Source organism: Platalea leucorodia (genome assembly GCF_965183815.1).
Source record: "Platalea leucorodia genome assembly, chromosome: 2".
NCBI lineage: Eukaryota > Metazoa > Chordata > Aves > Pelecaniformes > Threskiornithidae > Platalea > Platalea leucorodia.
In genome coordinates, this window is record NC_138824.1 from 90,988,706 (window position 1) to 91,012,904 (window position 24,199).

Below are 24,199 nucleotides of genomic sequence, written 5' to 3' on the forward strand. Positions count from 1 at the left end.
ATAAGAGTTATTTTCAGTAACAGCAAAGAGTACCTCAGAAGAGGTAAAATCACAAGATTTGCTATTACAGCAAACTCCACCAAACTGCATGAAACTCTTATCCTGAAAGTTTGCCGATAATAATAATTTTATAACCATCCAAACACTGAAAAGGTTTTGTCCAATTTTAGCGAATCATGTTCTCTATTATTTAAAGGATTAAATAAGAGTTCAAGTGGGATCACAGATGTTGATTTAATCAAGCTAGTGGCTTTCCAATTTGGTTATTTAATATTCCATTTAAAAAGCACTTTTAAATTCAGTGAAACAATAGTTTTCCTATTTCACTTTTCCAAATTACCAGTAGTGAAATACTACTTTTCAATGCCTTTTGCCTAGCTAGAGTTTTTGGGGCTTGTTGGGTTGGGATTTTTTTTTTGGGGGGGGGGGGGGGGGGGCAGAGGGGGAATTGTTTGTTTGTGTTTTGTTTTGTTTTAAGATAGACAATGTGTCAGCATTTTCATCCACAAGGAAGCATATTAACACCTTTTTGGATGACACTTAAGAAGAGCCTATATTGTTTTTGCAACTCATGATGCCAGTGGTAAGAATTCAGTCAAACTCCTACAGTGGGATTCACATTACTGAATTTTAGCTGTCTAAATAATCTAACACATTTATGGTCTCTCTGAGGGCAGTATGAATCTCTAAACTCCCCATGCTCATAACGTAAACATACATCCAGACCTGTCTATTTTTATTCTAAAATTTGCTTTGTGATACTAATGTTTGTGGATTAAAGTCTACGACGACGACTTCACCTTCGGGGATTACTGATCCTGCAAAGGCAGAATCAGAATTTGAAAGGAAAGCACAGTGCACGAATTTATAAAGCAGAGAAAAATAGAAATAAGTATGACTTTTCCTTTGCCATCTCCATCTTGATATTCTTAATTTCACCTGCTACAAAAGGTTTGGTTTGTTTTTTTTTTTTTTTAGTTACTTTTTAAAAATCTAATGACACTCCCCAAACCCCCTCTGAAGAACAGTCTTGTCAAATGGAGAACATGTATCAGAATGCTTCTCACAGAAGACCACAGCTGGGTAAGAGTTCACCGCAGCAAGACTAAAAAAAAGAAGCACCTTAACAGAGTTTGGTCCAGTCACAGCACAAGATGAGTGCTGGAATGAATCAGCTGCCAGCTGGGAAGTAGTTTGAGCCAGGGAGTACTCACCTGACACTGACTGACAGCTCTCCCTGTGCTGAGAGGGAATGGGAGGCTGACCAGGCTGCTCCCTAGAAATATCTCTGACATGGCAGCAGTTAATTTCAAGACAAGTAAATATAAAGTTTAATCCCTCATTCTTCACCAGGGCAATTATAAAACTAAGAATTTCCTTGGGAAATCACATTATTCATATTCAAATTATTTCCACGATTGTCCATTTCATTCCCTTCTGTACACTACTGAATAATTTGAAGCACTGCCTGACCTCTATTTTTGCTATATACCAGTATTCTAGAAATGACTCCAAATGTGTTTGTAGAGGAGGGAGAGCTGGAATGATGGATACACCATCTTCAAAAGGATCAATTACCTATGGATATACAGACATTCTCTAAAGTAAGAAAAATGAGGTCATATTTCCTCATAATTTATGAGGTTGTATTTCTTTCATAAACAACATTGCAAAATAGTGAAAAAACAACCAAAGAGGTTTTAGAATTGGCTTTAAATTACGTTTTGTAATTGGAAGTGCTAATCAAATCATGGAGAAAAACATTTGAGAAAATCTGAGTTAATCTTTAATAATTTTTTACTAAGAAATGTACTGTGCAGCATAGAGAAACTACTAAACACTCCTGAGACTAAAAAAAACCAAAACAAAACCACCACCACCCTCAAAAAAACCCACCAAAACCCAACCAAACAAAAAACATTTGAGGGAGACAATCTCCTAGAACAAGAGAAAACTTTCTTGGGGGGAAAAAATTCCCTTGGAAAACAGAACAGAATAGCTAAATACACTTATTCATCAGAAAAGATAATGGACTAACAGAACATTAAAAAACAAAACAAAACAAAAACAACAAACAAAACACAAAAACCCCAAACCCCTAATGATGAATCAAAAATCCTTTTAACATAAAAAATCCCCTAATGATGAATCAAAAAAATCTTTCTAGAACATGTAGGTTATATGTACAGGGAATAAAAAAAAAGAGAAAATACTACCACTGATATGGAAAACATCATTCAGTCTTTAAGAAATTCTTCTATCTATAGAAAATAATTAATTGCACATAATTTATGCAAATAACAGATGGAAATATCTCAAATGCTGTAGCAAAATTTCAACATTTTCTATTAAATTAAGGCTAAAATAAGGACATGGGATATAGCCTTTTCTCCTCCTGTTCAGCAGAAGAAAAATAGTCATTGAAAAAAGCAGAAGAAACTCAGAGCCAAATTTTCTGTGCTTCAGCTTCAGGGTCTTTCACATTTTTTGATTCATAATACTTTCCTGAAACAGGATTAGACCTAACACAGTATCCCAATCATGATCGTTCATATCTACAGCAGAGTTATAAAAGAAAGTTAGCATTTGGGATAAAACTGTGTGTAAAATTTCTGAAGATAAAATATGATTAACATAATAATCTCACTTAGAATATCACTAGAGGAATGCACTGTATGGGATAAAACAGTTTCATCTTGACACTACTCATCTTACAGGACTAACCAACTGGTTAGTTCACAAGGCCTCACTATAGTAAAATTAGGTGAGGTAAAACCAGCAATTACACAAAATTGGATATAGAAGAAATCATAAGGAAATCATTTACCATATTTTCCTGTTGGCAGAATGGTAACTAATTTCAGCATATAAACTGGTGTGGCATTAAAAGCTTTAAAATCTTATCCATTGTATGGCCTGACTTTAGAGTCATGAATACACTTTACACTTCTTGATACTAAATTTCTACAGCTCAATCTTTCATCACATGCTATGGTACACTTGTGTTTTATTTCTTCAGTTCTCCTATGCACCATCACCTCTTCAGTTTACGTATGTGTGCATGTGTGAAATAACCACAGAAGCACAATAATGCAGTATCATTGAAACAAAATCCATCTTTAAAAATGGAATCATGCCAAACCTCTCCAGGAAAGAATTTAGGAGGAATACTATAAAGATCCACTAGAAGGAGCTAGGACTATGTCTAATTTCAAAACAGTACAGTCATTTACAGATATCATTGGTTTAAGGGGCAAATAATCTCTTTGCTGTTGAGAAAAATTAAATTTATATTTTTTTATCCAATACTTCATTTTTATTTTCATAATCAAATACAGAAAGTGTACAGTAGTCACTGACATGCTACGCACCTTTAATAAGAAATAAAGTCAACTTTCTATTCTGGTATAGCATTTTCCCTCTTTTTAAAACCACATTTTATTACAAATATTGTAAATAATGTTATAACTAGCAGTCATATATTCTGTGTTGCAAAAAAAGGAACACTTCACCAGATGATGAAAAACTAAATACCCTGAAGTAGGTACTCTCTTTGATGAGCTTTATGGAGTTAAATTTCTATTCTATGAAAATCTAGAGCAGGTTTACTCCCGCAATTAAACTCTCTCTCTTCTCTACTGACAGAGGTAGACAGCCCTGTGTCATAACCCAAATAAACAAAGACAGTTTTATGCTGCCAAAAAATATCAATAAATCTGTACATGCTAACAAGAGGAGATGTGATGGTATAACCACATTGAGTATAACCATTGCTTCTGAATAGTGTACTTTCCCTTGTTTTCCTATTAATATAAAATATATAATACACTGATAATTTCTGAAAGACTAATTCAACTGCAAAAAAGACCACCTAAATTGTGCTACTGGTTTAGCGTGGCAAAAGCAAATACAAAAGTAGGAAAGTAAAATATATACACCTATTCTTTTCATGCTAGTCAGGCAAATTGACTTTTTGTCATGAACACTTACTGGTCTGCAGCTGCTTTTCTCTGGCTTGCATGTCAGCAAGTATTTGTTTGAAATGGCTGGTAAAAGCAGCAAGGTCAGCATCCAGAAACACTGGCCCTTGTTCTTTCTCTTTGAGTGCTTGACTTTGAGCCTTTAGCCGATCAATTTGAGGCTGAAGGGTTGACATTCGGATGATTTCGTCCTGCATTTTTGAACAAAAAACATCTAGATAAAGCTGTCCAACAAATGAAATCACTAGTGCCATGAAATCACCGCTGTTTCAATGCACATTACACAACGGTTTGCTTCCAACTACATCAGTTACAATAAGAACAAATTCAACATTTTTAATCATTTCTCATAAATCAATACCTCTGCTCCCAATATGATGCTCTTACCTTTGTTTAAAGTCCCTTTCGCATGACATGATCATGTTACTAGTGTAATGCTCAAAGAAAACAAGACAGATTGTACATTAAAATTCCATGCCCAAGGAGCACCCTTTTCATGTAGAGCTGGGAAGATAAAAACTCTACATGTCCCATAATCCTGGACTCATCTCTGTTAGATTATACACAGGCTAAATAGCATGAAGTAGAAAAAGAGAGGTGAAGATGCACAGTGATTTCTAGCAGCCTCACAGTAACGCATTACAGATCAGGGTAGTGCTATTATACCTTCAGGAGACCTTGTACACACTGTGACACTTGCAACTACTAAGTAAAAAGAAATGAGGAAAGTAACCCAAATGACAGTTCATAGTAGAGCTACTGGAAGAGAAGCTTTCTGCAAGAAAACAAAGAACCCCTGTAAGCACAATGCCAGCTTGGAAATGCCTGAAAATAGAAGTAATAGCATAGATATAAATTTGGGTTTCAAACATTGTTTTCAGTTTGAGAGCTTCTGGAGCCAGAGATTTTATAAAGTCAAACTTCTACAAGTATGTCGTGCAATTGATAATTCATTACTACATTTCAATAGATTCCTGTCAAATAATATTAGCTTGTAAGTAATCACCACCCACAGAGCTGTCTAAAGTAAGAGAGAAAAGCAAATTTCTATGATGGTGCAGCACAAAAATGAAAACATTTAGGGAGAATAAGTGAATTGGTGCGACCGTTTTTGTACAACTACTGTAATTCTGTCATACAATGACAGAAGTATAGTCCTCCATTTGATTACACAATCCACCCTGCATCAAAACCCAGGGTATGTAACAAGTAAAGTGGTCTGCAATGGCAGAATTGTGGACTTGACCATGAAGACAATTTTCTGGCCCAGATCCTTATGACAGAGATGATGAGCAACAGCCTCTTAATGAAGAACCAAAGGTACAGACTCTTACAGGAAAAAAAAAAAAAAAAAAAAAAAGGAAAAAAAGTTCCCTAGATTTAGGTATCTAAGTATCTTAACAACTAAATATTTGGGGCAGTTTTAAATATCCATAAGCTAGGTATTATTGCCTCTTTATTTCTTTACCAGTCTTTCCTTTCCTTGAATAAATATTTTCAATAATTACCTGGGAAAGATAAGGAGTCCATTTTTCCACTTTTACATGAAATAGTGTAGGTCATAATCTGGCCCACTGTTGGAACACCTATCATAAAAAACTTGGAGAAGAATCTCTAACCTTGCATTTTTCCAGCTGAGTTTTTACTGTAGCAGGATCTGTTGCTGGTGTGGGTTGTGCTTTCAGCCAGTTTTCCGCAGTAATTGCTGTCTGCTCCAGTTGCCGCAGCTGAGAGTAGAAGTCAATGATGTTATTTTGGTACTCTAGCCATGCCAGTCTCTCACTCAGCAACTGACAGAACTCAATCCAGCGGCTCTTCAGCTGCTCTGAGGCTTGTCTAATGTTGTCAGCATTCAGACCCTCTAGAAAGAAAACAAGAGAAGTCTGACACTTAAAGATAAATAAATCACAAAGAAAAAAAAAAAAGTAAAAGAATTTAACAATTCAATTTCTGTATTTGAGAGCTCATAAACCCAGTTAATGATTTATCATCAAATAACAGTCCTGAACATACAGATGTTACACATTAGTGGAGAGAGCATTTCAAAAATATTTTAAGTTGCTGCCAGAGTACTTTTATCGCTATGGGAAAGTGCATTAAAGTACAAGAATGGGAATAAAGCAGAAAGTAGAAATACAATACATAAAGCTAATTAAAACTTCTGTAAGAAATAAGAAAATGCCTGACAGCTGGATTTTGAAAACTATGTCAGGACTGTAATTAGATTTTAATGTACAAGACTGTTGGTTTTTTTTTTAATAAAAAGACAGATTTAAATGAATGGGAACTATACTCCACAGTTATTTTGATGTTTCTGATAATCCAACTCTTAAGCTTTGCCTTACGTGTTATTCTAGAAATATCATAAGCACCAAGGAATAAACATATGATCAGATCAAACCTCCATCTAAGCCAGTCTCATGTGTCCAACAGTGACCATCAGTAGACATTAAGCAAAGACTGAGAGCTGAGAAACCATAGGTGACACTCCTCTGATTATTTTCAGACAGGGTTTGATTTCTCTGATATAGTTTGCCTACTTCTGTCTATTGCAGAAATACTTCTCTCATGCTTAAATTAAAGTTCATAAAAGAAAACTGACTTTAGTTATTAGAGACAAGGCAATTATTTAGAACTATTTAAAGGTAAAAGAGCTCTATATACTCTGTGAAGAAAGTAAGGCAACACATATCAAAAATAAGCAAAGGTGTCTTACAATAACAGCATTTATAATTATTCCAAGACTTGAACTCAGGTCGAGTTCAAAATACTCTTAACTTAAGCATCTCATTTATTTTTCAGAGGAAGTTTAAATGTAATCCCTAACCTTTTTTACTGGCATGAAATGTAAATGATACAGATAGCAATAGGACTGACATTGATTTCAAAATTAATTAATCTGCACCAGGGGAGGTTTAGATTGGATATTCAGAAAAATTTCTTCACCAGAAGGGTAGTCAGGCACTGGAACAGGCTGCCCAGGGAAGTGGTTGAGTCCTCACCCCCGGAGGTATTTAAAAGACGTGTACATGTGTCACTTAGGGACATGGTTTAGTGGTGGACTTGACAGTGCTAGGTTAACGGTTGGACTTGATAATCTTAAGGGTCTTTTCCAATGTAAACAATTCTATGATTCTATGACTAATATACTTCTCAATCCATTGAGTAATGTTATATGCTTAAGAACATTTTCAATAACATCATCACTTAGTCATATACTAGTTAACCAGTAAAACAGAAGCTGTGTTTTTATCAAAATAATCAAATTTAGAATGTTTTTCTATTTCTTAAAAACAAGTTTAAAAGCAAATGAGACAAAAGCCTTCAGTGCTATACTTCCATGATTTTTGATATGCTGTCAATATGGTACATCTTGTTTGCAACCTGTACTCCCAATCAGCAGGAAAATTTCTTTAGCAGGGATAAAAAATAGTGAAGTTCATGTGCAATTTTTGAAGGTGGGACATAGGAAATGGAGTCCTAATTACAGCTAAATGCCTTGAATAAAAGTACTGGAAATTTATTATAATAAAATTTTCTAATGAATGACTATAATGCAAGCTATATAGTAAACCACACTAAATGATGATCTGGGATTGTGTCTGTTGCGGAGCACCATAGTTCTCTGGCAAATCCTATTCTGGATTCAGCTCAGGGCTATTCCATTCAGAGCCACTTGGAAACAGCCCACTTGGAAATAGACTGTGCAGTACCTGATGGCGGTTCCCTGGACATGCTCTGTTTCTAGAATGTTGCCCTAGCCAAGCGAATAGTACATGATTTCAAAAAGTACAAGCAAAAATATAGAAAGATAGGAAGCCCAGTACTACTGGGAGATAATGGCAACTGTGGTGGTTGGAGCGGCTATATATATACATTATACTCCGGAAACTGAATGGCACAGTTTAAAGGCTGAGCAAGGGTATAAAAAGAACTTTAAAGCATAAAGAGGTAAACAGTATTTTGACACATCTTAATAAAATCCAACATTGATCTGGTCTTTTGTGGGTTTGTGTTTGCATCTGGAGATGTGGGATGCATAACTACATTTTCTTAAAGTGTAACGTCTAATGAACATATAGTAATATGTGAAGAGGCAGCATAAACCTGAATGGCATAGCATGTCTAGATAACAACAAAGATGACCAGGCACATAGATACTGAACCTTACCAACAGCAAGAACAAACACATATATAGAAGACAAGCCTTTAACTATGCTATATTTCAAGAATTGCTTCTGTCCTGTTGTGACTTTGGTTATAAAAATGCTGTATACTCATAACAGACAGCAGATATCTTTGCCGCTTTGTTCTCTGAACCTGGAAACACTGCCTAAGAGTTTGGCAGAGTAGATATAAAAAGAACACTTTTATTTATTCCTCCTTTCCTCTCTTTTCAGCTGCCACAGTCTCCAAAGTACCCTTAGGCAAGATTATTATTACTAGGGGAAGTGCAGTCAGGGATTCTCCTTGCATAATAATACTTTTCACTGTAATATTTTCTTCAAGGATTCAGGGAGGACTGTATTTCAGATGAAAATCTAGATTCATCAGATCCTCTTTTCTTCTTTCCACTCATGTATCCCTCATAACGTAACATTTAAATATGTCAAAATACCCAATATTATTCAATGTTCTTTAATTCTTTTTTTTATTATCTAAACTTTGAGTCTAAATGGGATTCCACAAGTGCAAAGATGAACAAAGAAACGTTTTTGCTCTTCATGTAACTGAAGCCGACAGAACAGGATTGGGGTGTGCAGAGCCATGTTTGCTAAAAGACTGCAGAGGTACACCTCCATTAGGCAACACAATATCCTACTGAAAGGAAGACCCATCTGAAAATCTCCATAGGATGCATTTTTGGAACTCTCTTAATTCACAGTCCGCTCAGGTAACTCAAAGTTGTCTACCAGACATCGGCATGTCATTTCCAGAATGATGCAAGAAAATGGCCATTACTTGCACTTGAAATCAGGCAAATTTGTCAAAATTTTGTCTTATTTTGAAGAAAGCTAGTCCTCCATCTCATTGAAAATGACAAATTAATAACTATTTGAGTAGTTGATGCAATGAGGGCAAAATTTTAATGTTTTTATTTGCTCACTAAATTGGTGAAAATCAAGAATTTGAAACTTACTTCCACGATAACTACTGATTTCTTCATTATCTTTAGCAACTTTAGCAACCACCAGCTTTCATTCATGATGTTAACATCAATCTCCTTACTCTGTTTCACTCATGGCGACAAGACACATCAAAAGTTGACAAGCAGGTGAAGAAACAATATAAAACCCATTCTCTGGTAAAACAATACTATTTCAGGAATAATGGTTCATAATCTTCTCATGTTTCATATTCTAAAAGCTTCTGACATAATCAGTGAATAAATATACTTTACCCACAGGAAACAGATCATTATCTGAAGTGCATCCATTAATTTTATTACCTTGTGTACTGCACGTAACAAATTGTGTCTGAATATTTTTAATTGTTCAGCACCTTACATGCAAGTACTTTGGAACTGCCACTTAGTATGAAGTATATCTTATTAAGTGCATTTATCATTTGCTATGGTTCTATGATAGAATAATGTAATATTATCTGTGTTTTTACAGCTTTTGACTCATAAGCATACACGAAATGGTAACTCACAAGATAATATATTTCTTCCACAGAACAATAGCACTTAAAAATTACATGTTTTATCACAACAAATTCATTTGTATTCACTTTAATGCTGCCTATCAAAATTCTTGGAGTGTTCATTTTGATGCCCTAGTTACTTTATTTTAAACTACTATAATAGTCAAGTGTCCACTCAAACTCCTAAACTGCTTCACTCACGCATCAACAGATTTGTTATTCTATTTTAGAATGGAATTTAGAAAAGAAAAACAGAACAGAATTTTTTCCTACACGGGTAAACAGAAGATGTAAGTTTTCATTGATTATAATCATCAGACTTCTTTAAAAGCATGGACAAAGAGAGGCAGAGCATGGCCCGTGTAGAAGATGGGTGGTTGGGTAAACAATCATCCACCAAAATGATCAATGATTTCCACTGTGATGGGAAAAATCCTTCCAATGGCAATACCCAGACATACTGCTTACAAACACAATAGCTGCACTGTGTGAGATGGCAGTTCTTTCCAGTGCAAAATACTTTTGGTGACAATGGCTGAAACCATTTACATAAGGCAAGAATAGTGCCCTGTATAAACACACTTCCTCAGAATATTTTCATCTGTGCTAAGGAACAAATGAATGAAACCCTACATAAACCAATCCAGTTCTCTCCAGAATTTGAATCCTTTTTTTTACTTATTCCCCCTCTTATCACAATAAAAATAAAAGTAAGAAAATAACTATAAATGATACAACAATGAAATTCACCACCATGCTGAACTCTCTCTTATAATTCACCAGAAGTCTTCATCTTTTTATGCTCTTCATCTGTTACATTCAGAATTTTATTTAGCATAATTGGAATCTTAAGAGTCTAATCATTATTAGTCCACATCTAATTGATACACAATAAGTAAAAAATAACAATGCAGTTAAAATTGTCATTGCATGACTTCACAACTGATTTATGCCTTAAATCTGTTTGCCTTGTGTAGTCTTTTAATTATAGATTATACTGCAAATGCATAACAATCATCAATTATATCACTGACTGGTTTCCCTAAGGAAAGTACCACAAAATAATGATGGAAGCATCATCATTTGTGATTTGTAAATTGTGATAGTTAAAAAGGTTTTTCATTCAAGATAACATAGTACATCTTCCCTCCACTAGATGTTAAACTGTGTGTCTCCCACAAATCCATAAAGCCACATTAATTCCAGTTCCGTCCCATGTTACAGAAAAGAGTTCCAGCATTAGAAGGTATGTAGGCATAGACAGTCTGCTTTGTTGAACCTTATTCTGGAGATGCAGCAAAACTTTCCTGTGCTATATCCTTTCCTCTTGTTCTTAGTAAATCCAGAAATCAACAACAAAAAAAAGTAACAGATATGAAGACCGTATGTCCCAAATTAATTTCCACAAGCCACACAAAGACTAAAGAAACTTAGTTGAACTGCTGTGGAAAACATAATGTTGCATAAGTTTATTACAGTTTGAGATGTAGGTTTAAAGTAATTTTTTTCACATAACTTTTAGTTCAATATCAATTTAGAGATAATCCCATTAACTGCAATTGCATTAGATCATAATGATTTGGAAGAAAAGACAAACAAAAAATGTGTTATATTTAAAAGTATAAAGGCTGAACATGGCAGTTAACTTCCTCTACACTCAAAGCGTAATTTTGAACACCTAGTAAGATATTCCATTTGCAAATTCTTCGTTAAAATCATCTTACAGTTCTCCTCAGCTAATGCGAATTATTTAATTCTACTCTCTACTGCTCCCACCTGGTGGTGATTATGGAATTATTTAACCATTTCATACACTATTCTTTAAATTGCCTCTGCAGCAGTGGAGTAGCTGAAAGTCCCATAAACATTTTAGGCTTCAAGTCCAGAGGAACTGTTTCTCTTTTCAAAGGAATTGTTTCTTCCCTAAAACCATGGCAAAAAAGGATCTTCATTCTCACATGCAGCTAAACTGTCATCCTTGCTAGAATATTCTTGCTACTAAGGCTACCACAATATATGGGATGATACAGAGCTCAGAGCAGTTGATAGGAAACAGATAAAGTCATGCTGGCTTAAGCTAGTCTACCCTGTGCTTGCACCCCAATTGGAAGATGTGCTTCCTAAAAAAAGGTGTGATTTGGGAGATACTGGAAATATTTATATGCACATCTAGCAACAGTCGAGATCACAATATTTATAAACCATGAACAAGCATGGACGCATGGACTGAAGGAGAAAAAAAGAGAACCTTGAGTTAAAACCACATGACGATATTTAAGATAGAATGTTAATCTACTTGATACTAGACATGGCAGGTAGTACAGTACCAGAAAAGTAATATATAATGTGCTAGTAAGTTCTGCAACTAAAACCAAAATTAGTCACCAGAAAGTACTATATAATCCAAAGAAACTGGAGCTGAAATTCTTGAGGTGCAAGTCTGCATTTGGCCAAAGGAAGAGTGGGGCACTGCTAAATGTGTCCTAGACAGATTCCGCCCAAAGTAACAACCTTGATGTAGCAGCACACAAATTTCAAATACTGCCTTCAAAGTCCTGTACAACCAGTTCTCCCAGGCAGAAAACATGTCCAAAAAAATTGACAGATTTTTTTATATGATCAGCCATGAAAAACTGCCCAAATGATTTCACAGAGGGTGTACATGTTACCAGACTCCCTTCAGTCTATTCACTGAGGCTAGGAAGGGAACTCTTGCAACAGTTATTACAGTAATGATAATTAAATATACCCAACACATTAAATATGGTCAGTTTTAAAATATTACACCTTCATACTTAAGGGAGATAAACTCAGGATTCCATCAAATTTGTTTAGCGCGGCCACTTAGTACCTCAAACTCAGAGCATTTCATTTTTAGCAATTAAATTCTTGGTTCTTCGTTATAAAAATTTAATATAAAATGTATGTTCTGAAGCTTAATTCTATATTTCTAGTAATCATATCAGTATGACAGATGTTGGCCTGTGTTTAATATTTTATTGCAAAGTTAGACATTCTTTAATATCAAGGACAATGGCATGACTTGCAATTTTACTTCCATCTACCTTTCTTTGGTTTTTCTTTTTCCCTTAAAAATATGTAAAAGTTCAAAAGAATGCCATAAAAGAATATTTTTTTTGAAAAATCAATAATAAAAATAAAAAACTTACAACTAATTTTCTTTTTTAAGAGTTGTATAAGCTTTGACATTTATTATCTTTGAAAAGCCGAATGCCAAAAATCCCTTCCAAAACCCAATAAAATCTTATCTTTTCTATGATACAGAACATTACAGCAATATCTATATTACAAAACATACATTGTATATTATAAGTCAGAAAGCACTTTTTTCAAACTGTTCAGAGTAACGCCTTCAGAGCTTTCTAACTCAGATAAGTTAATGTACCTTCAAAAGCTTAGCATACTCAGAAAATAAGATTACAACTTAAGTCTGCACAGAACAGATTGTTAATATACAGTTCATTACTGTGAGCACATTTTACACGTTTCTTTTCATGATACTAAACTAGTAAGAATTTTTTTCTCTTTTCTAATTAACAGATTTAACATTCAGAAATAATAAAAGAAATATAAGGCAATATTACTTTACTGTTCCAGTTAGACAGTATTTGCTAATATAATTCTTGTGATAAATATGAACCTGTGCATTTATCAAATCCCTAAGAAGATTATCTAAATCAACTCCCATGTAATTACCATTCACCATCTGTTCCACCAGGGCCTCAGCTGATCTGCTGGCATCTTGCAGTTTTCTGTACTTCTCAGGCTTTTCTCGCTGGATGGCCTGCAGCATGACAGGAAAGGTGAGTATTTCAACAGAGGGTTTTTGAAGAAGAAAGTAATTAATCTCAGGGATGTCTTCTGATTTCTTGAGACCATTTAACCTGTCATATTGCCCTGCCAGCCTCCTGATTTGACATGAAAGCAGCAAGTACCAGATACCATCAGGAAGGGAGTCAGTCATAAAGTCAAATACATAAACTGAGAATCAGAACACAACAGAGTTGACAAACGATACATGTCATTATTTTACAGACAAATAAAAGACATACAAATTAAGAGCTATTCAAAGCCCAATATTTCAGAATAAAAATATATATTCAACAGAAACTCCTTGTGGAGGAATAGATTTGGTCATTTCTCATGCAGCTCCTATTGATAACAGCAAGAATTGAGCATGCTAATCAAATCACAGGGTTTCATAACACATTACAGTATTGAACCCATATACCATTTGAATGCTTACTTTACTCTTTTGATGTCAAAAAAACCCTGTGAAATGCATATTAGATATCTAACTTGTATATGAACATATATAGTATATATGAACTACTAAGTAAGAATAAGAATTAACTAGAGAATCAACACAGGCTTCTAGTTATGTATTGTATCTAATACTCTCAATTCACCTTACTGTACTCAAAAGCTTCTCACCCATGTTCAGACTAGCACTCAGGCTAGCTGGTAATGGCTGGTAAAGGCTAGCTGCTGAAGTTTCAGGATATAGTAGGAATCACCTGATCACCTTGTTTATTTCCATAGTAAAGGTGTATTCTGTGTGATGACTCTTCAGGTGAAATGGTTCCTTACAACCAGAAATAAACCTCAGGTAGGTTTCTTTGGTGTCTAAGAATGCATTTAGTAGAATAACCTTATACGCTTACATGTGAAAATGTTATTTTTCAAATACATTGCTATGCTTAGGAGGAAGTAATATAAACACCTTTGAATAAACTCTCTTAAAATAACTTTTAAAAGTGTGATGTTTAAAACATCTTCAGTTTAATAAGCAGCAGCTCCCTGGAAGACTTTCCTAGGTGAGGAGACACTCTAAACTTTGAAGACAGATTGACAGTTAAATTCACACATTTCCACAGCCTACTTATAACTTGCATTCATTTGTGTATATAGAAATGGTTAAACAGCAGGCTTTCTAACAATATGCCAAAGCTTCTATCAAACACTTTCAATAGTACAATTTTGTAAAAATAAAATATATAAATAAAGGATATTTAGAGAAGAATTAAGGATGGAAATATTTTGGATTTTATAAGCATATCTTTAATATAGACCTAAATTATCACTGAAAGATTACAAAGTTTAGTCCCAATGAGTTAAAGATTACTATATTAACAATTTATAGTTTTTGTAGGTCAATAAAATCTTCTACCATTCCATTGCACAATTTAAATATTTTCCAAATTTAAAAAAAAAGTCTATTAATTCTCTGCAGAGTTCCAAAATTTCTTAGACTCTTAATTAATACTACTCTGTCTATAACGCCAGGTATAATTAGCATGAGTCTAACTACTGAGAACTCAAAGGAATCATAAAAACACTAAAATATACTGAAAATAATTTTACTCCGTCTGTGATGCCAGATGTGTAATTATCATGAGTGCAACTGTAGTGAGCACAAACGAATCATAAAAAAACCCGAAAATATACTAAAAAATAGCTTTTTAAAATATAAAAATGATATGACATTGAAGCCTGTGGCAGTGAAACCTTCAGTGTCCAGTAATACACTGTGTTCAGAAAAATGTGGCTAAATGTCCACCTCTCTCCTGAAAGATTAATGTTTCCAGGTCATGATAGAAAATATAAGCACTATATATGAAGCCCTTAAAAATAAACATGAAAATTTGGTACATATCAAACTCTCTGTCAATTACTTTTCTCAATTTATTTTTGTGTAATTAGCATATATTATAAAAATGAAGGTTACAGGAAGACATAGGCTTACACACCGAAAGCAAATGCTAGCCAAAGGAGAAAAGACTGTCCTCTTGGTCATCATACAAAGACATATTACCTGATCTAGGGAGAAAGGAGGAAATTCACCCTAGTTACTTCATCGTACTAACCACACAGTCCTGCCATTACTCTGTACACACTGACATTGTTTGCCAAACCTGCAAACTGTGTCTTGGATTTTTAAGCCCCTCAGAAGAAGGATTTCCATTAGCACATGTAAAGTGTCTAGAAATGGATTAGGAGTCCAGTAACACCTCTTATTTATCTCTTTGCCTTTGTTTTGTTCATTTTCCCCTTTAGTAAAGGGGTAAGACGCTAGATTCAGGTTCATTCGTGACACAAGTAGGCTGGGATAAGTTTGAAGAGGTTTGTGAAGTTTTGAAACTCTTAGATTCTGTACATTGTAATGAACACTTTTGATGAAAAGTTGTGGTAGCTGCAAAGTCACTTCAAAATATTTCCAAATATATAACTTCCCCTTGTTATGCTCTTTTTGTTTTCTATAAAAGGTTTTTTAGAAAAATACACCAATATGAGGAAAAAAGTTACCTTTACAGGCTTTCATCCAATCAGGGATTAATTCTCTTTTGGACAATTTTGTAACTGGCAATGCAAATGTGTAATAGCCTTGCTTTAACTGATTGAATAACTCTAAAAATTCATCTTCAGCTAAATGCCAGCCGAAGGTGAAGAGGCTATTTTCACAATGCTGAGTGTTTTATTTAACCCCGAGATTTTATTTGGCAGTTAATGACTTCATGACCTAGAAAACACTGATGATCCGAGGAATTCAGATGTTTTTCATATCAACTCAACATCCTACTTAGAGAGCTCTGTGAAAGGATGCATGGTAGCAGTATTCCCTGACCTCCTGTGACTCTGACCAATTACCCCCCAGGACAGGAGATGGCAACATTATCATCGCTGGCTCTGACAGTGATTCAGCTTTCAGATATCCAGGCCCAACAAAGCATGTCTGAAAAAAGGTCACTAAAACAAAATGAACAAATGAGAGTCAGGCTTTTGAGAATGCCAAGAGAACAAATTTAATTGTCTAGGATATCTGACATTTTCCCTTACATCTGTTCCTTATATGATTACCTTTGACTCTGAATTTCTTGGTGTTTCTTCTTGACTAACCAAAACTCCTTTCAAGGAGTTTTATTCCCAGTTTATTCATGTATAGTCTCAAATCTGACTTATTATTAATCAGGATTTTCTATTTAGCAAGTTTTAATTTTTTGCACCTGAACCTTCATATATTTGAACTTGCAATATTGAAAGCTCGTTATGGCTTAAGAAAAACAAAAAAGGCCTGAGTCAGTTAGGTCTGTTTTCAATAAAATATATGTACTAACTGAAGAATGTTAACAGTGTGATGCAGCATAATGATGTTTACAGCATTAATGTTTGGATGTCTTCATTATTTAGGAGTAGTATGGTTGTTCCAGAATGGAACTTCTATACTTATGGCATCCAGTCTCTCTAGCCAGGTAAGGCAAGTATCTTTCTTTTGTAGCAGGGAAGGGCTATAAATATTTTTGCTTCTCCCCAGACATAGGAGTGGACTCTTTGTGCATGTCTAATATATTCAATCTATGTAATACATCTGCCAAAGGCTAATTTCCTGCCAGTATCTGAAGAGCAGCTGGCTTAGCAAACAAGTGAGTGCATTTCATACAGCCTGCTCTTGGCTCCGTCTCCCCCAGATCTCCTTTGGGCTGGGATGGGAGCAGGCTTTTGAACTTGATGAATCATCAGTGATGGCAAAAGAGCTTTCCTTGTAGCTGTTGTTTCTGAAGTCTGCGTCCCTCCACCATATAGCAGATGTATTCACTATATCATATGGAAGTGACCCCTCATCCAATAAAAATGATGAGTAGGAGCAAGCCGCCACAACAAGAAAAAGAATCATCCAGCTAGTAACCTGTCCCCAAAAGAACAGCAGAAAAGAAAGTCATTAGGAAAAGGCCCTAGGAGTCAGCACCTACCATAGTGGACAACAAATGGTAGGTCTGACATCAGACTAGCACAGGTGTTCTGTGCTACACCAATATGCATATTGTCATATAGAGAGAAAACTAAATGATAGCCAGTAAGGGCGAGATGGGACTTCTGCATACATGTGTACATGGTCACATGTACATGCACGTGTAAGTACAACACTGGGGTATGACTATGTATGTCAGCACAATACAATTTTTTTCAATTATCACTAACATGTTTTCCTTTTTGGCATTTCATCTTTTTTTATACATCTTCTACAACTTTACTAGAGATTATAATATATTAAAATGCACACTATCTTATTTTCCATTGATCTCAAGCTCATTTTGAGGGAATTAGAAACAAAGAGTGTTAACAAGCAATAATGAAACTGCTCAAATCAATGAACTGGACAGTAATTCTTGCTTTGGCTACTAGTTTTATGGATGGAGACAGAGACTAGGCAAGGAAAAGTCAGGTCAGGACAAGCTTTAAAACCTGGCATTTTAAAAACCTGGGGTTTTTTGCTTTTTTTGAAAAGCATGTGCAAAGACTTCTATTAACTGAAAACCGTACAACACAGAATCCATGTAGTACTTGTCAAGTGCCATCTTTCAGAGTTCTATCAAACTAATACATGTAATCAGAATGTTTTCTCCTCTAAAACATCTAGAAACTTCTACATGTAACTTGATTTTATCAACAAAAATGATCATTTTAAAAGCAGTGATACTCCATGAAATTAAAACCAGTCTTGGTCTTTAAAAATATTTTCAATCGTAATGAAGGATACGTGTTCATTTCTCTTATTTCTATTTAGAGCTACTGGTTTGTCTCAGACCCCTCCTGATACAAAGCAGAGCCTTTTTCTGCGCTACTTTTCAGTAAAGAAGCTGGAAATTGGTTTCTTAACCATCCAGTTATTCAGCTTCCAAGGAGGTCAAAGAAACATCTGAAATACCTCCTGCAGTGTCTTGAATTCAAACTTACAATGCCCATGCACTGGTCAAATTCCACACCTCTTTTCCCTCCCTCCCTCCTTCCTCACCAACCTAAATGAGATCTGAACAAATGTGGTAGGTAGTGGCCTCCCAGCCCCAATGTTCTTCCTCAGCACCAACAAAGGCAAGGCATGAGCTGCTGGGAACTCCAGCTGGGACCAGAGGAGGGTCTGTGGTTCACCTACCTCCACGCCTTTACTTGCAGTGATCACCACCTCCTCGGAAGAAAAGAAAAGAAAAGAAAAGAATGGAGGAGGAAGGTGAACCATGGCTCCTGAATCCTTTAATGCTTTTATAAACCCTTAGAAACTGACAAGATGAAGTGGAACATCATATTGATTAGGGAAACCTGACAGTACAGGTATCCAGCCTAATATGTAGGTCAAGATGAGCTAATTTGCCATCCTTGAAATTGTTATATTCCTCAAAATGGGAATATATGAAGAGGAGACAGGAACACTTTCTTCTTTTTATTATTCCTCTTTGTTTCTTTTTTTAATTTTATCTACAATGAAGATGGAAGCACTCAGAAAATTAACTGTGTATCTATTTATGTATTAGATGAATCCTATCACCCCAGTTTGGAAGCATTTGAAGCCATCGAATCTTCTCTGTATATTTGATCCATTTTGCATATTGTTTATATATATATATATTTATGTATATTTCACATAACATTAAGTGGTGCCATGAACTAAATTCAGGATATTAGTCTAATGGACTAATGTACTAGCAGTAATATTATGACAACACTAACAATTAAATTAAAATTATTGCAAGAAAAATATGATTTAACATGAAACTTTAAAATATATATTTACAGTCACGAAAATCAGAGTTCCTCAATCTTATCATAGCTGGCTTATGATGGACAAGCAGACAGTGAGAAAAAACAGCAGCAAAACTAATTTCATTACAGTAACTTTGTTCCATCTGTTTGTGTTCTAGGAGTATGTATCACCATATATTTTAATGAAGTTTCATGACATACCATGACGCTATAGGAGCTACTTATAAAAAGAACTTGCCTTTCTCTTACTCAGAAAAGACAGGCATTTTTGCATCTATCGACAAAAAGTAAATATGGAAGAAAATTCGTAATGGTTTTGTTTTCAAGGGCTAAATTCAGAGTGTGTGAAACATACACAAACACGGCTACTCCTTAAGCAGTGCAGAATCATCCATTTTGCCAAAAGTAGAAAAGAACTGGTTTTGATTCAGATACTACAACAGAGTTTAAAAAAAAAATATGTGGAGACTGGTGATTTTCAAATATATTTTACAGCACTGTAAAAAAGAATTAGATATAGATTTTCTTTAGCATACACTAAAAGATGACACTTTTCACATCCTTCAATTTATGCATGCATAATGTCAAATTAAGCTCTTAGTATAGAATGATGGTGCATATTTAAGTAGTAATATATAGGCTTTGATTCAACTTTACCAAAGACTCATGAATCTAGAATACCTTAATTAAATATGAATATGTAAGAACAAAACAAAACAAAAAAACAAAACAAACAAACAAACAAACAAACGATATCTGTATTCAGACAGCCTGTGTAGCAATTTTGGTGCCAAAATCTGAAATTTATAGAAATAGTGAGCACTTCTAAATTCCTCTTGTACATATGGACAATCAATGCTTGTCAGCCTACATTTGAACTTATTTAAACTTGGACTTTGAAAGCACTTTGACAAGCTAATACAAACTAACAGACATATATATGAGTACTTTCTCCTACATTGACTCTTTCTCTGAGATCTGAGAGATTGCCTTCCTTTCGATATATTGCAAACTCGGGACTCTGAAGCACTGCTTCTGAGCGGGTCATCCAGCTATGGAGCTCTGTTGTATCTGAGTCAAACCTAAGAGACAGAGAAGTGCAGTAAGATATTTCATTTCCACAAGTTTCTGAAGATAGCATTGACAGTAAACATGTTTAACTGGTTGTTTAAACAAGTGAATAAGCAGCAATTTGTCTCAGCAAAAGACAGTTTTAAACCCCCCATATTTCATTAGATAGCTTATAAAACTATTCACTCTAAAATTTGGAAACATAGAAATACTTTTTCATTTTTAAGACCGTGATTTGACAGCTGAACAGATGCAACAATTTTCACAATAAGGATTCTAATTTTACAAGCTGATGTTTTTGGAAGACATGAAACAAGTGGTTCTCACAACGAAGAAAGTGTATCACAAGTCCTGTTGGCTCAGCTGAGGATGTAAGGCCTACCTGGCTCACCAAATGCAGCTTCCATACCTGTAAGATTTCTGTCCCAGCTTGTGCTGATGATATTATGAAGGATGCTCAAGCAGGAAATTTGACCATTAGACAAGAGTCTCTTCAAATTGACTCAAATTTGTTGTAGAATGTAATTACTGATTACTAACAGTAGATTATAATTTTCCTACAGCTAAAACTTTAGAAACTGCAAATTAAGATTTCCAACCCTCTGCGTACAATTTTTAACTAGTTTTTACTGTACAGCCATTTTTCTTACAGTCTGGATTTTCTCATCAACTCCTTTAAAACTGATCTTAATTTTTGTTATCTATTCAGAAGGTAGCAGTTCAAAATGAAGGTTACCCTATGCAGATATTTAAATTGCTGATGTATAGAAAAAGCAAACTGTGATTCACTATCTAATGTAGTTTTTAAAACAAGAGGCTTGAGAATTTGTTTCTCAGTTGTTTTAAACTGCATTCTTGATTGCATTTCTTCATTGCACTATATGTTCTTATATTTATATCTAGTTTATAACTGATTTTCCTTTTGCAGCAATACAATGAAAGCAATAGACTAGGAAGACCTAGAAAAAAAAGAATCAGTTGTATCTTTCAGTTTGTTTTGTAAATATATGTTGTATCATGTACATAAAACTGAAAATCTACTGAAGAGAAGAACTTGAATGACAACTATATCTTTGGAAGAATTAATTCTTTTATAACAATATACTCCGTATCTATAAGAACTAAAATACAAGGATGTAAGGTAAAACCAGGTGCTACAGAAATCTACATATACAGAAATGAAAACTGAATACTATTAGGAATTCCATGTTTGATCTAGTATTTATGCCTCCCTTTTTTTCCTTCTCCACTGTGATCTTTGTGACTCCATTTAACAACATGGTGTGAAAGACTGAGTAATAAATAATGAAAGTAGAAGAAAGAAGAATCATGCACTGTCTTAAGCCCAACCCAATATTCTATATTCAAATTATAAACTCTAAGGAATAATGTTGATAAAGCAATTCCCATTAATACTATTTGGACACTCATTAAACGAGAAAAAATGTGATTGTGAAGCAATGAAAGGTGCAGAAATCTTCATTTTGTTAAGAATTATAAGTTCAGAGGTGGAAGACAAAAGAAAATTCCCAGATGGTTCAGGCAAACTCTCTGCTGGTACCAGATTCTAATCCCCAAAATCGAACCGCACTGCCAGTTAAGAGCATCCTCCCTCAGCTATATTTCTGATCCTACACGACATTGAATCAATCGTAAGTCCTGAAATATGTTATCCTCTGTTCTGCATATAATAACTGCATATTTAATAAATGTTCTCATGAAATTTTAAGACTAGGAGACAGCAAAACTATGAAATCCAGTGTTCCCACATAAAACTAGAATACTGTGTATTCAACAACTTGCAAGCATTAACTGCATATCTAATCCCACTGATTTCAGCAGGAGAATGCTGAAAGCCTGTTTTTGCAACTATGACTTAGGACTGTTCAACACATCTTAAAGGAGAGGACACCGAATTTTAAAGCTAATAGACTGGATTACAACATAAAAACTATCAAATTCATAGATCTTCCTAATATAATTCTGTATATAAATTATCTGTATTTAAGATCTAATAATGATTGCCACACCTCTGCCAATGTAAGAGCGATCAGTGATGTGAAGTTCTACCACAGTAGTCTCTAGGACAAAAGAAAGCTAGCTCCTGAAGTCCACAGTAAGGAGTACATTAGGTTAGTTAAATTAAAGCAGCTGCCTAAGGACTCTTATGTAACTTGACGATTCCTGAGCTACAGGGAAGCCCCCAAATCCAGTGTATATTTTTTTTCAAAAAGACAGAGTAGTAATGCTGTACTGCTTTCTGTTTCATACAAGTATCTGGTTTAGTGCTTGTCAGCAACACAGACAAAATGAGAAACAAGGGAACCTGTTTTAACAGTCAAGATAGAATTTGGTCAGCCTACAGGTTCTCAGCTATATGGGACTGCCACCCTCTCTACCTTTGGTTCTTCAAACTCAGTAAGCACTGTATAAACCAGTCCCACAAAATTAGCAGCCCAAGTTAGGGAAAGTGTTGCCACTCCCTGTTGCCAACATTGCTCTCCATTCCCCACTCTCCTCATGGTCAGCAACTGTATAGGCAAAGTACACAAGAAAGTAATGACCACTTCATGGTCATTGACCCCACCTAGGGGTGCTGATTGACAGCCAGCTGAATATGAGCCAGCAGTGTGCCCAGGTGGCCAAGACGGCCAATAGCATCCTGGCTTGTATCAGAAATAGTGTGGCCAGCAGGACCAGGGAAGTGATAGTGCCCCTGTACTCAGCACTGGTGAGGCTGCACCTCAAATACTGTGTTCAGTTTTGGGCCCCTCACTACAAGACAGACATTGAGGTGCTGGAGTGCGTCCAAAGAAGGGCAACAAAGCTGGTGAAGGGTCTAGAGTACAAGTCTTATGAGGAGGGGCTTAGGGAACTGGGGTTGTTTAGCCTGGAGAAGAGGAGGCTGAGGGGAGACCTTATCACTCTCTACAACGACCTGAAAGGAGGTTGTAGTGAGGTGAGGGTCTGTCTCTTCTCCCAGGCAACAAGCAATAGGATGAGAGGAAAAAGCCTCAAGTTGAGCCAGGGGAGATTTCCATTGGATATTAGGAAAAAATTCTTCACTAAAAGGGTTGTCAGGCACTGGAACAGGCTGCCCAGGGAAGTGGTTTGAGTCCCCATCCCTAGAGGTATTTAAAAGACGTGTAGATGTGGTGCTTAGGGACATGGTTTAGTGGTGGACTTGGCAGTGCTAGGTTAACGGTTGGACTTGATGATCTTAAAGGTCTTTTCCAACCTAAACCTAATTCTATGATTCTTTCATCTTACATAAATCTATAGCTAAAGCTGTCTCTCTTACTGCTGTCAGCTATTGTGGCAACGAGGATGTTTTAGAGCACTGGCATAAAGCAGCAGTAAACTGAAGTAGACCACAGAACATCAGACATCTGATAACAATGAAGACTAGTTTACCAGTCCCTCAGTATCAAACTCCCTTGACTGCAGGCAAAATTTTATTACTTCTGATGTTCACACCATTCCGAAGCTGCAGGTAAGTAGGGCCACAGAGACCAACTTTCTGAAGAATAGCCTGGTATTAGCCTGGTATAGGATGGAAATTGACAGAGCAAAATGTTTATCAGTGATCATTTCTTCATTTCTTAAACAAAAGGACTTAGCCCCTGCCTCTGCAACATCCTCCCTGGAAGAGAAATGGGAGAATTTGGGACAGTTTTGATAGTACAACAAAATAATCAGGAACACATCCCATGGCCCAGAGATTCATCAGATGGTGGTAAGTATTAGCCACAGCAGGCAGCATCTTGACAGAGCTGATCTCAGGTAACAGATTGCTCTGTCACTTGCCATTTCTTCTGGAGATAAATATAACTCCACAAACAAAGCCTCCTGCCCAAAAAAGGGGCTATAAAGAGGGGGCAGAAAAGGATTAAAAGACATGAAAGTTAATTCTAAGTAGCTTTTTGTAGCACATAAATATCCTTAAC

General features: G+C 35.4%; 1 protein-coding gene across 5 annotated transcripts in view; it reads right to left on the reverse strand.

Annotated features, from left to right (window-relative positions):
- DMD (dystrophin) overlaps nt 1-24,199 on the reverse strand; it is a gene marked incomplete at both ends in the record, with an annotated part of 1,307,865 nt that overhangs the window by 741,565 nt on the left and 542,101 nt on the right. For all 5 annotated transcript variants that reach the window (XM_082303865.1, XM_082303861.1, XM_082303862.1 and 2 more), the window contains 4 exons: nt 3,991-4,171; nt 5,600-5,841; nt 13,344-13,431; nt 20,140-20,263. In XM_082303865.1, coding sequence (XP_082159991.1) covers nt 3,991-4,171; nt 5,600-5,841; nt 13,344-13,431; nt 20,140-20,263 — 635 coding nt within the window. The remainder of the gene's footprint in view (nt 1-3,990; nt 4,172-5,599; nt 5,842-13,343; nt 13,432-20,139; nt 20,264-24,199) is intronic.